At 35.4% G+C, this 13216-nt stretch overlaps 1 protein-coding gene across 4 annotated transcripts; it reads left to right on the top strand.

Annotated features, from left to right (window-relative positions):
* The first annotated feature begins 265 nt into the window (after positions 1-265).
* LOC140984590 (uncharacterized) lies at positions 266-9877 on the top strand. 4 transcript variants are annotated; one of them, XM_073452127.1, is made up of 10 exons: positions 266-777; positions 1583-1683; positions 1769-2138; positions 3821-4178; positions 4290-4639; positions 4762-4816; positions 5129-5190; positions 5292-5398; positions 5487-5574; positions 9208-9877. In XM_073452127.1, the coding sequence occupies exons 1-10, from the start codon at positions 655-657 to the stop codon at positions 9514-9516; spliced, it is 1923 nt and encodes a 640-aa protein (XP_073308228.1). In that variant the 5' UTR covers positions 266-654; the 3' UTR covers positions 9517-9877. The 4 variants fall into 4 exon arrangements, 3 of the variants coding, with proteins under 3 accessions (XP_073308228.1, XP_073308227.1, XP_073308229.1); XR_012176643.1 differs by having other exon boundaries at positions 3821-4639; positions 5292-5403; positions 5492-5574; positions 9208-9243; XM_073452126.1 differs by having other exon boundaries at positions 3821-4639.
* Positions 9878-13216: the final 3339 nt, after the last annotated feature.

Genomic DNA, 13216 nt, shown 5'->3' with positions numbered 1-13216 from the left:
TGATTTTTTTAGGAATATTTTGGATTTTGTAATAGTTAAAAACAAGAAATTTATTTGTACTTTTTTGTGCCCGATATTTAATAAATTGTGTTGAACAAATTCTACAAAATAATCTCGTTCGAAAAAATATTGACAAAAATATCATCGTCAGATACTTATTTGATTCATAACAGTCTCGTCCGAAAAATTATTGAAAAAAATCTATAAAATAGTCCGACTCACCTAGAAAAAATGTTTGTTTTCTTTGTGCTATAGCCTTTACATCATTTCTAAGCCAGTAGATACAAAAAAATACAAATCGACGTCGGGTTGTACCTTGCGACCCTTTTCACTGCCGCTCAGCGAAAGGCTTCTGGATTCTCTTGCCCGAAATCCCTAAACTTGATTTTGTTAAAATTATTTTCTTTTTTGTTGATTTACTTCTAAATGAAAAGCCCTAATCAATATCCGTGGAACGATTCGGCGCATTCTTAATTTTCTAATATCTATCGGCCTTTTCTTTTCCGGTTGTCTGTATAATTTCATTTGTTTTAGACTGAGGGTTTTGGATTTTTGGGAACTGAATCAAGTTGTTGGAGCGTCGTCATTGCAATTGTGATTAGGGTTTTAGGAATACCCTATTGGTTTTTTTTTTTTTTTTGGTGGAGTGGATTAATGGCGGGAGATGAGCGGACATTTGGGGGCGAATTATCAGACGCAGGAGTTGCGCGGCTTCGAGCGCAAATCAATGAGAAACTGAAGGAGTTTATGGGTGACTACACTGACGACACTCTGGTGGTATGATGTTGCTTCTGTTATTTTTCATTAATCTTGGGCTCACTTTCTTTGCTGATTATCTCTCTCTTCTTTTTTTTCTTTTTAAGCCTGTAACACGTGCGGTTCGCTGTTGAGATTTCTTTCTTTTAAAAGGAAATTGGTTCTAGATAAGTCTTCGAGGTCATTGATGTGCTAAATGTTTGATAGAACAAAGGTGGAATGTGACACCTCATTAATTGTTGTGATCCCAAGTTTGCTTCCCGGTCATTTGGAGTGTGACTCGTACGTAAGTTTGAGAGGCCACCCTATCCAATATGTTATTTTTTTACGTTTGAGGTTTTTTATGGCTTTGTCTATAACACTTTCGGTGTAATTTACACAAGATGTTCATGTTGACATCTGAATTGAAAGCAAAAAAGTACTGTTGGACCCACATTATTTGTGTTTATGTGAGATGTTACATACGAACGTCTTGTATAAAACTCCAGCGATGGTTAGCTACCTTAAGAATTGGTTTATGTTGAGATAGTTACTATTTGGTTTCTCCTAGGGGCGCATCTCTTTCATGAATGCCTTTTTTATTTATCTATATTTAATATATCCGGATCACTTCTAGTTTCCTTGGCTTTGATTATATTTTTGCTCGATCCAGTATCGTTTACTGAAAATTGGTTTTTGCATTAGCAGGTCATGTGCCTAACTGTATTGTACCATGTAAAAATTTGACATTCACTGATTTTTTATTGAATCTCATCTATCATGTATTATAATGCCAATCTACCAAATTTTTTCCACTTATCATTGATCTTCTGTTATTTGGCTATAGGAATATGTCATAGTCTTGCTAAAAAATGGTAGGCGGAAAGATGAAGCAAAGGGTGAGTTAAATGTCTTTCTGGGAGACGACAGTGACACATTCATATCTTGGTAAGATTATTTTTTCCTGCTAAATGTTTTTCTTGGCAGCAAACATTTTACCACTCTCTCTGATCAATATTGTTGTTTTGCTCAGGCTCTGGGATCATTTAGGATCTCATTTAAGTCTATATGTGCAACCCTCGGCACTTCATCCAGATCGAGCCCCTAGTGTGAAGTTCTCAACAGGGAAACAAGTTGGAAAAACAGAGTTGCAGCATGCTTCACCTGAAGCTGAGAAAAGAACTTCTGATAAAACATCTGGAAAACGTTACAATAGGGAAGGGAATGGTTTAGAGAGGGACAAGGACGAAAATGTAATCCCCCTTTCTAGAAACTCTTTGGCTGAGAATGTGCATTCCAAGGATAACCCTCGTCACAGAGTTGATCGAACTAAACTATCTCGTTCACCTAGGCCAATTACACAGAAGAGAAGAAGGCAAACTGAGGAGAAACGTCCAAGAAAGGTGATTTTATTCCCTAGAGTTCCATGCTGCTTGGAGCCTTTTCAATTTGCTTTTTTAAGTAGGAAATTCTTGAATTTCTTTCTTTCTTCCATATAGTTTAGAAATAGGATTTTATAAATGGTATTTTGGACTGGGGTTTTCTGAGAGTTTCCATCATATGTTGCATCCCCCCTTTTGTGATCTAGTTTCACTTTACCAATTGACTAGTAGCTATAGAGTTCACTGTGATAATTTGCTAAATCTTAATTTTATAACTGCGATCGTGTGGTGAATGGTGGTTGTGTGTAAATGCCCTGTGATGGAGCCATGTGGGAAGGTTGTTATAGAGATGTATCCTTTTTGGAAGCCCATAAATGCATTTTTCTTGATGTCAATATATAGAAATGAATTTACAGTCTCCAAGTTCTCAGTTCTGTTTCCTCTTGTTCGTATCATTGTTTCTTTGGCAAACTCTGTATTGGTCTGCACAAAATTGGCATGAGGTACATGTTTTGGAATATTCTGATGATTCGTATTGTATGGCCTATTGATATTGTTTAAATGTGAAACAAGATGATTCCTGACAGTTAAATGACATGACTTGTTATTTTCTCTTTTTTTTTCGCTGAGATTTTGTTTATCCATTCATCAAGATTTGAAAAAGGAAGTAGGTGAAACAGTTGAATGTATTTAAACGACGTGGGATTTTGATTCATATAGGGAGTAGAGTGAAAAAAATATGCCTCCTGTAGCAGCATTATCTTTTGTATGGCTCATATGTAAATTATGCAATAAGTAAAAAGAGATCATTTGTACCTAACTATTGGAAAACTGACTAATTGGAGATGAAATAAAGTATACCTCATGTTGTTTGAGAAACTTCTTTATCATCTATTCTGTTACCATAGGGTCTAGAATAAATTTTTTTTTTAATTTGATAAAAGATATTTCAAGCAGAGTAAAGAAAGGCACAACAATAAAATAAATACATTAGGATATCAGGTTGGTTGAAGGGGTTGCAGATACTAGAATTTGGGTTTGGGATCCTTGAGGGATTTTTTCTGTCAATTCTTTCTATGATTTTTCTGTCAGTGGTTTTCTTTCTGTCTTTTTCATGTAATTTGAAAAGTGCCGATCCCATTTAAGGTTCCAAGTTTTCTCGTGGATTTTTTTCCTATAAAGAAAATGTTTGGTTGATTCTCTCCTCTTTCCACTCTTCTTCCGTTGTTTTATGGAAAAAATTGGCATTCTTTTTCAAGAATATCCTCCAAATATTTCAAACACTTTATTATTGATATCAAACCCACCACCCTGACGTTCTCTCAATATTTACTGAACTGCCTTCATGCAAGATCCTTTTTTATGCATCGCAATATAACTTTCATTGTTATTGTTTACGGTTCTTTTTCATCTTTTATTGTCCTGAGGTATGACCTCATTATAATTTATTTCATTAGTTATGCCCTGCCTTTTCTTAATGTTTGGATGGAAAACTTTACATGGGCTCTGACATATTTTTTTCTTAATTGTTTATTGAAATTGTCCTAGACCTATAAAAAGTTCAATCGGTGGCTGCTAGTCATTCCTTTTTCTTTTCATGCTTCATGTAGCAGTTGTTCTGTCAAATATTCCTTGCTCAATATGCCAAAAGATATGGAGTCCCTTGTTTATTTCCATTTTTCTCACTTGTTTGACATTTGCAGAGGAAAATTTCAGAAACCATCAGTGCCCCAAAAAGGTTGTTGCAGTTTGCAGTACGAGAAGCTGTTGGTACTTCTAGGCCGGCAGAACCTTCCCTCAAACGCCTTCGTTCTGTTATTTCCACTTCGACAGAGGATGTTTCCCCAAAAGAACATCAACGGAGAACTAGACAAGTTGCTGGATTGCGTGCTGACATGTCAGCTGCTATTAAGGCTGTAACAGATGCGGTGAAAGATCTGAGCAAAGATAGACCATCGCGTAATGTGTTTGATAGGCTTGATCATCCTGCTATTGCTTCAAACATTATCAATCAAGATGAATTCAGAGATATTGTTGATGAAGCTGATTTTGTTAATGAAAGTGAGGTTTTTCGTTCTACTTATTATCCACAGAATGATGGCATGTTGCAACAAGATGGGAGTACTTCATCCTTTGATGACAACCCTGTTGTGGCTTTGGATTTTGGTGTAGGTTATGATGATTATAATGATGTGATGGGGCAAAGAGTGACTAATGCGTTAGGCTTATCCAGAGGAAAATTGGCAGAGAACTCCTTACAGTTTCAGTATGGTGCAACTAATAATTCTGAAGGAAGAGCACATAGGCCACAACAAGATCGTCTTATGGATATGCCTAGTAAATCCTTCAAGATTTCTTCATCTGTAAACATGAACACCTTGAGGCTTCCGCAATATCAGGAGGCTAGGGAGGGATCTAAGATGCATAATCTTGAAGAATTCATAGGGACCGATACTTTGGTTGCTAAATCTGAAGTGTGGTTGACAAAGGAGAACAACTCCTTAGTAGGTTTCAATGGACACGTAAGATATCCAAGTGAAATAATGTCTTATGTTTTTGTGTCCTTTGCTTGTTTGTCATAATGAGCTGTTTTATAGCCATTATGCATTTGTTCACCAATGTCTTCTTGCTTGCTCTTCTGTAGGCACAACCAGGTATTGATCCTAAACATGAACTACAAATGGCTCCGGCACCACTTGGTAAGCCTTCTTTTTTCCCCATCCTAGTGCATCTTTAATTTGCAGAACAGATGTGAGAGCATATGCATCTATTTTTTTATTTGTTTAAACTGATGGTTGCTTCCAACTTATGCGGTTTTGGCATTGTAGTCATATTTTTACTTGTTAAAACTGATGGTTGCTTCCAACTTACGTCATTTTGGGTTTTTAGTCCTGGTTTGATATTCTAACTTTAAATCAAGATGCACAACTGATTCTCCATGCCACCAGTAAAATAATTAGATCTTTAAGATCCCATGATATTGATCCTTTTATCTGAACATACGTATGCAGGATTATATTCTGCAAGTGGGCCTACAGAAGATGCCGATTCTCGAACCATTTTTCTTAGCAATGTAATTACCCGAATCTGATTCTAAACATTCTGATTTGTAAGGGCTCTGTTCTTTAATTATATTGCTTTTCTTTGTCATTGACATATTATCCCCTGCATTAGGTTCATTTTGCTGCCACCAAGGACAGTCTGTCACGACATTTCAACAAGTTTGGAGAAGTCCTGAAAGTAATTATTTTAACTGATCCTGCCACTGGGCAACCGAAAGGGTAAGGTTTCTTGGATGTATCATTTCCATTTATTAATATTTTTACCCCATTTTTATAAAGGAGATCCTGAAGTGTATTGCTTATTCAGATCAGCTTATATAGAATTCATGAGAAAAGAAGCGGCTGAGCATGCTCTGTCTTTGAATGGTACCTCTTTTATGTCTCGGTTTCTCAAGGTAAGTGATTGAAGGATGCTAATGTGAATTATTTAGTTGATGAATGTCCAGCCTTTTTTGTGTTCTGTGGCTGCATGATGGATTGTTTGTTTGGTCTCTCTTATTTCGCTTTATACTGTCACAGGTTTGTTTGGTTGCCTTTTTTACTGGCTAATTTTGGGTTTTTTCCCCTATTTGTTTGTTTTTGTGAAAATTCTGTTACTCATACTTTCCTACAGTGAAAAAAGAAACTTGCTGAGGCTGAAATTTCATTTGTTGCCTTAAGATGACGTTTTGATTAGTTGCATGTGCACTCTAATCATCTAAAACTTATAATGAAAACTTCTTTGTTGATCCGATAAATGTTGGAATTTCCAATAGATTGTTTTTGTCTTAAAAAAAAACTAGTGAATAAAACCCTTGCCGTGTAAATGTAAAGATGTGAAATAAATATTTAAATGTAAGATGTGAAATAAATGTTGCTGAAATAATTATAGCAATAACAATTATTTATTTTTATTATTTTTAAAAAGAGAAGATATACACATCTACGGTGCAAGAAGTTACTTGCTATTAAAATTTGAAACTTTATAGTAGCACAGTTTCTTTCTTTCTTCTATGTTTTTTCAAGTTTCACATATTATTGAAGTCAACTTATTTTCTTAAAGTTTATATTTGGAGCTCCATGGAAATTTAGTTTTAAGAAAAATTTCATCTTAATAAGTAGAATTAATTAGTGAAATACGCTGATTTCCGAGAATATCCCTCGCATCCTTTTCTTTAGAAAGCTGAGATCGAGGTTAGTTTTTCGGTGTATGTTTTGTGATCAAAAAATAATTCTAAGAGGTGATTTCTGAAATTACCTTTGTATCATTTCTTTCTAAAATTCACTAATATCGTATTTTTTAGGGGTATTATCAATGGTATCACCAATGAAACTTACATATGTTTGATCCCTAGAAAACAAGAATTTGTTCGGATAAGAGATTTTCGGCCTATCAGTTTGATAACCAACCTGTATAAGATTATTGCTAAAGTCTTGTCTTTGAGATTGAAGAAGGCAACCCCGTTACAATAGCAGAAACTCAGAATGCTTTCATCTAAGGTAGGCAGATTCTAGATTGTTGTCTCATAGCAAATGAGTTGGTGGAGGACCTGAGGCTGAACCGCTGAAGAAAAAGAAGGGTTGGGTTTTAAAGTTGATTTCGAGAAGGCTTATGACAACGTGGATCTAAGTTTTTTGATTTTGTCTTATTCACAAAAGGTTTCAAAGAGCGTTGGAGAAAATGGAGAGGGTTTCTTTTCGACTGTGTCCTTCTCATTGCTTATTAATGAAAGGCCTAGGGGGTAAATTTAAGGGAGAAAAAGGATTTAGAAATGGAGATCCGCTTTCCCCGTTCCTTTTTAACTTGGTAGTAGATGCGTTGGGCAGATTGGTCGACAAGGCAAAGCCCATGAACCTTATCCACTGTTTGGAAATACGTAGAGATCTCCCATATTCAATTTGCAGACGATATTTTGTTCTTTTTGAAGAATGATGGCCATTTGAGATTTTTGGTGGAGATTTTGTATTCATTTTGTAATATGTTAGGATTAAAGATTAATATAGATAAAAGTGCCTTATTGGGGCTTAAGTATGAAGAAGAATAAGTGGAAGGTTAGCTAGTGAGGTTGGGAGTGGGAGGGCCCATTAGATATTTGGGGGTTCCATTAGGTGAAAATCCATTAAAAGTTTCGTTTTGGGAGCTTGTCCTTTCCAAGATGTCCAATAAATTAGCGAGTTGGAAGCAAGCGTTTTTTTCTACAGGAGGAATATTGACTTTGATCTTAGTAGTGCTGAATGCTTTGTCAGTGTACTTCATATCTCTTTTTAGGATTCTACGAGGCATAGCAGAGGCCATGGAGAAGATTATTAGGGGATTTTTTGTGGGGTGAAGGTGATGGGGATCTACATTGTTACTTGGTCCATCTAGGAAAATGGTGGAGATTTGTTTGAGAGAGAGAGCTGTTATGGAAGAAGATTATCACGAGCAAATATGGCTTACAATATAATGGGTGGGATGTCGGCCTAGTGAGGAATGTCAGATTCAGGAGTCCATAGAAGTTTGTTTCTAGGATTTATCCAGTTTTTCATTAGTCAGTGAGGGCTGTGGTAAAAAGGGTCAATAAGATCAGGTTTTCGGAGGATAGGTGGTGAGGGGCAATTCATCTTTTCAGGATCTTTATCCATCTATATTTTTTTCAGATCTCTACGGCTCATTCTGACACTTTCCCATTTTATTCATTCTGACACTTCATCTATTTCTTCCTTCCTTGGGATTTGCACTTTCATCGGGGTTTGAGGGATGAGGAAGCGAGCATTTTGAGCGAACTGCTAGGGTCCTTAGAGAGGGTTAGTTTGGTTGAAGGAGATGGCGATATTAGAAAATGGGTTTGGGATTTCTCAAGCTATTTTCAGTTAAATCTTTATACTAGTCTTTTTTTCCAGGCAATTGTTTTCCCTATTTTCCTCTTTATCATGTCGTTTGGAAAGTGTTCTCTTGGATTCCAATGCTAGGAAATTTACCAATTTGCGATGCAAAAAAGGTGGCCCACTTACTCTCTTTGTTCGAGTTGGTGTGTTATGACTGCAAGAGATGGAGACCCAAGACCACATTTTTATTCATCGTTTTTTTTGAGCTACCTTTACTTCAAAGCATTGGAGGAGTTGGGTCTGGTTTGGGTAGCTTCGAGATCAACAAGGGATTTATTTGCAACAGATCTTAGTCGCGACGTTGACAGGAGCTGTAAATTTTTTTGGATGGTGATAGTTCATTATATTTGTTGGTTTGTTTTGGTTGGAGAATAATATGATGATTTTTGACAATCAAGAAGAATAGCATGAAGACTGCTGAGACAAGATTAAGTTTCGGGATTGTAGTCTTATTTGTTGTTAACGCGGACCACTTGTCCGTTTTTTTGTTATTAATAGCTTCGATTAATATAATATCTTTTCCTATAAAAAAATCGGATTTGGAGCCCGAATTGTTCTCTCTTAATAGCGGGAAATTAAGGAATCAGAACCACAGGCTGTAGTAGGTATGTAGCTTTATTTTGTTCACCTGGATCAATCATTTTCCTAATTGTTTAGTTGAAATTGGAGATCCAGAATCAAGAAAAGGTACCTAACCCAGTAGGACTACTGCATTAAGTCAGATACAGAAATTTTGTGCAACTCCATGGACGGCAATCAGCTAAGCTAAGGTGCAAAAATATAGAAAGATGGTCATATGAACCTCATGCAATGATCACCAGCCAGTTCTTGATTTCATATCATCTCTAAGAATGGAGTGTTCATCTAATAAGACTGAAAGTGAGATGAATTAAAAATTAAATTGAAATATTATGTAGAATCCAGATTTTGAAAGAGACGATCTTAACTTCTATAGAAGTTTTTAAAAAACTGTTTATTCCAAATGCCATATTGAAAGCAAAACATTTATTGCAACGTTTTTCCAAAAAACTGGATTATAAAAATTCATCTGTTAAACTGATTCACTGAATGTTTACAACTTTGTTACCCCTTTACATGCGCTGATGGTCTTTTCTTCCTGTCTTCCTTTTTAACATTTGTTTTAAATGAATCTAACCTGTATAACGTCTGCATATCCACAGATTGTGAGGAAAAGTTCTTCTGTTCAACCTGAAGCTGCCTTTCTTACTACTTGGCCTCGAGTTGCTCGAGCATCCCCATTTACTGTTCCAAAATTTAGCAGAGGTCCTTTTGCCAGAGGTATACCCGCTTTATACAGGTCTCGTATTCCTAGTATACCCGTTGCTAGGAGTTTTCAGTGGAAGAGAGGGGCCACCTTGACTGAGACCTCAAATCAGGCCTCCAACAGTATTGTTCCACCTTCTACTACCCGTAGCCTAACGTATGTTCGAACAGAACCTAAGGCAAATGGAAGTTCTGGCACTGCTTAGTTTGTCTAATTATATTTTGATGGGGCGTCCAATTCAATGAAGTGCAATTTTTGAACTTCAGGATAAATGTTGAACTGGATTTATTTTCATACCGTGTTTTCTTCAGTCGTGAGATAAAAGGCTGCACCTGGAGTCATGGAATGGATATACGGGCCACGTTCGGAGATGATGGAGATGGAGGGGGTGGTTTTCCATAATTTTTGCTCTGTTTAGTAAAGTTTTCCAGGTGATCTGCATGATCTTGAAGGGTTAACATGCGGTACAATTTAGTCTTTTATGCAGTAGCATTAAAACAATTGTTGCCTAGATTTTACTCTGTGAATACGAGATGGAATCAACCCAGGCGCTATTTTTTTTACAACTTTTTTTTCCTTATTTATGTGAAAAGATGTAAAAAAAAAAAGGAATATTAAAAGACATCAAGTGGTTACTGGTTATGTGCTTTGTACCTCCGGAAATTGCTGTGCGCGCCCAATTTACCATAGGGATGATCACCAACTGAATAAGGTTGATGATAGAGAGCGATTCATATTTGAATTCGAGTTTAATTTTTTAAGCAGGCTCGGAGCTCAATTCGAAGTTAAAAAATGTGATTTTGTGTGTTTGAATTTAAGTTTGATTCATTTTGTTCTATGCCGAGTGCTGTTGAGAGGAAGTTCGATCGATGATTTGAATTACCATGTTTTGACAATCAAAGTTAATTTGTAACAAATTATGAATATATTGAAGCTAATGGTGACCAGTTCATGAACTTTTTAAAAGAAAGACATAAATTCCTTAAGCACTGGATTGTAAGAAACAAATGATCCCTTTTCTTGAGTGGCACCAATCGCAAGAATCAAATATCTTCATTCTTTGTTGATAACAATCGAAACATCTGCATTTCTGATATTAACGAAATGCAAGACTGTGAATCATTGTCATAAAAATTCTATTTATCGCCAAAACATTGTCGGAATCTCACAAATTCATGGAAACAGTCAACGACAACTCGATAATTTGTTATAATATCCATTCCGATAATGCAGTCAAATTCAGATATAGACAATTTAATGAAATTGGTTATCATGATACTTTCATCGAAGCAGATCACGCAATTCAAATCTATCTTATGAGACCTGAAAGACACACCACCAAGGGTTGACACATACATTGTGTCAATCAACAAGGTAATATCTATCTCGTACTAAACAACAACAGATATAAATGAATGAGATACTCTTGTTTTTATCAATAAACGTGCAAACCTGCAACTCGTGAGCATGGTCTTGAGTCATTACATGAACTTTGGTCTGCTGGGATCTTGTGCAAGAAACTTGGTTGTGGTGTGTAATGAGGAATAAATGGTCGAGCAATTGAATGCCTGCCCCCACACTGGTCAGAGCTCATTTTCAACTCTCAATCGGAGTACTGTTTTTACAAACCATCTAGAATCCTTCATTTTTAGGTTCAGAAGTTTTCATTCATCACCACACTTGCTGTGAAAATGGATTGACATTTTTTTTTTGTAAAATGCCTCTCTTAGTCTCTGGACTATGACATTGTGATCACATGGTATTGTGAAAAATAATCTCCTAGTCTTATTTTCTTGTGTATATGATTTAAACATTTGTATGAAATTGTTTTCTAACAGAATGTCAGCTCATGTATCATGAAAATAAATCGGTGGTGTTTTTACCTTGTATCAAGGTGTTTGTCAAGCATCTTCAATTAATATCTATATCATCTTAATTCATTTACATAAGATTAAGATTCGTTTAGAAAAATTTCGTCCAACAAGCTGAGGTAATTCTTCTTCCAATTCTTTTGGAAAAACTCCTCTTTTTGTTATAAAAATTCCAGCACTTAAATCAATATAAGCAGCAAAATATTTTGTCTTATATTTTTCGCAACATACCTATTGGGATGTATATCGAGAATGGACCTGTGGTCATTGGATCTTCCCCGGTCTATCATCTGCCATGAACTCCATTTTATTTTTCAATCGTTTTCAAGGTTTGTGTTCCACTAGAAACTCTAGTCCAAAATTCATTTTATATGAACTTCCAATTCTTAGATATTGATAATTTCTTAGTAAGTTCCTATCATAAGTTGTTCCAAATAGTATATAATATTACAAGGAAATTAATTTCTTTGTCTTTTTATATCAAATATTATTTCGACTTTCCTCAATCCTTCCGGGAATCTAAGTTCTCTTATTATTGAAAAAACTTTTGTTCTCGGTTGGAATTCTTGGACAAGTGTTTTCCCCAACCTATGACTTGTTATTCTATCTTCTTGAAAAGATAGTTTTCTTAATTACAATCTAAGACTTTGACATCTATGTAGAATCGGTATGTAAACTCGATTCTTTCTGGATATATTGCCCGAGCAAATTTTCCAAATATTTTTGGTATTTCAATAAACTCATTTATAAAAAACGATTATGAATGATGTATATTAGATAAAAAAAATATAAAATTTGATAGGTAATAGAATATGATCTATTATCCTATTTCATCGGACTTTTTTCTTTGAAATTTTGATGCAATGTCAAAACTCGACTGAAATCTCGGTATGCCACGTTGTAGGAAATTCTTGGATAAATTACCCCAAATTTTTCCTGCACATAGATTCCCTGAGATAGTTTCTAGTATTGAATTTTGAAGGTTACCCATTCGTTTATCGCATATATCAATTTCGATGGGTGAATCTATTCCTTCTTTAAAAATAGCTTTTATCATAATATGGATTGCTCCGATATGAATCCATAACATGGTTTGTGCTACTTTTATCTTGAGTTTTATAATTTCTCCTTAATTAATTCAGAAGGAATTAATAACATCTACATTCTATTTCTCGTAAGTTCCATTGGGATTGTCATTTTCCTTTTGGAAACTTTATAGGTTAGACGATACTTTCTATTTCTTATGCCAAGATTTTCTAATAACTTTTCTAGTTGTCCTGCAGAGAATCCTTGATATCTTTGTGAGCTATAATTTTCTCTCATGATCTTTTGGACCATGTTATGAGATATGGTTGTCTAGATGAAAAACCCTAACAAATATTCATGTGTTTCGTGTCAAAACACTTTGTCTTCAGTCACATTCTGATTTTGTTCTACTTGATTCTTCTTGCCTCAAGACTTCTTCTTCTACTTCTTTTTCATATACACTTTCTTCAGAGACGATATCTTCAAACTGATATATTTGAATAAGATCTTGGTAATAAACCGCTTCTTCAATATCCGGGTGTAGATTGAAGCGTTTTATTCCCCTTTCATCATTTTCTGGACAGTTGGTCGAAATGTGACCTCTTGCTCCACATGTCCAACAATTACAATCTTTAAAACTTTCATTAGCTTGAGTATGAGCCTTTCTGAAAAATTTTCTTTGTAGGTGTTTTTCCCGTGTTTGAGATGTGCTCAGTGATTGGGATGACATCTTACCCCTTGATGGTCCACTTCTTTGCTCATATTTGAAAGATTTGGCATTTTGTCTAGACCATACTGTTCTTGGTTTCCAAGAACTTCTTTCACTACTTCTGGCATAAAGATGAGTCCTAAATGTTCTCTTTTTCTGCCTTTGTGACTTACTTCCAATGATCGTTGGAAGATCATTTTCTTTGCAATATAAAAAAGTATGTTTATTAATATCCCTCAATTGTTGTAATCCTTTTTCAATGATGTCATATGACACCATTATACCAATTTTTCTTTGAG

Source organism: Primulina huaijiensis, chromosome 9 (genome assembly GCF_012295235.1).
Source record: "Primulina huaijiensis isolate GDHJ02 chromosome 9, ASM1229523v2, whole genome shotgun sequence".
NCBI lineage: Eukaryota > Viridiplantae > Streptophyta > Magnoliopsida > Lamiales > Gesneriaceae > Primulina > Primulina huaijiensis.
This window is presented reverse-complemented; position numbering and strand designations above follow the sequence as displayed.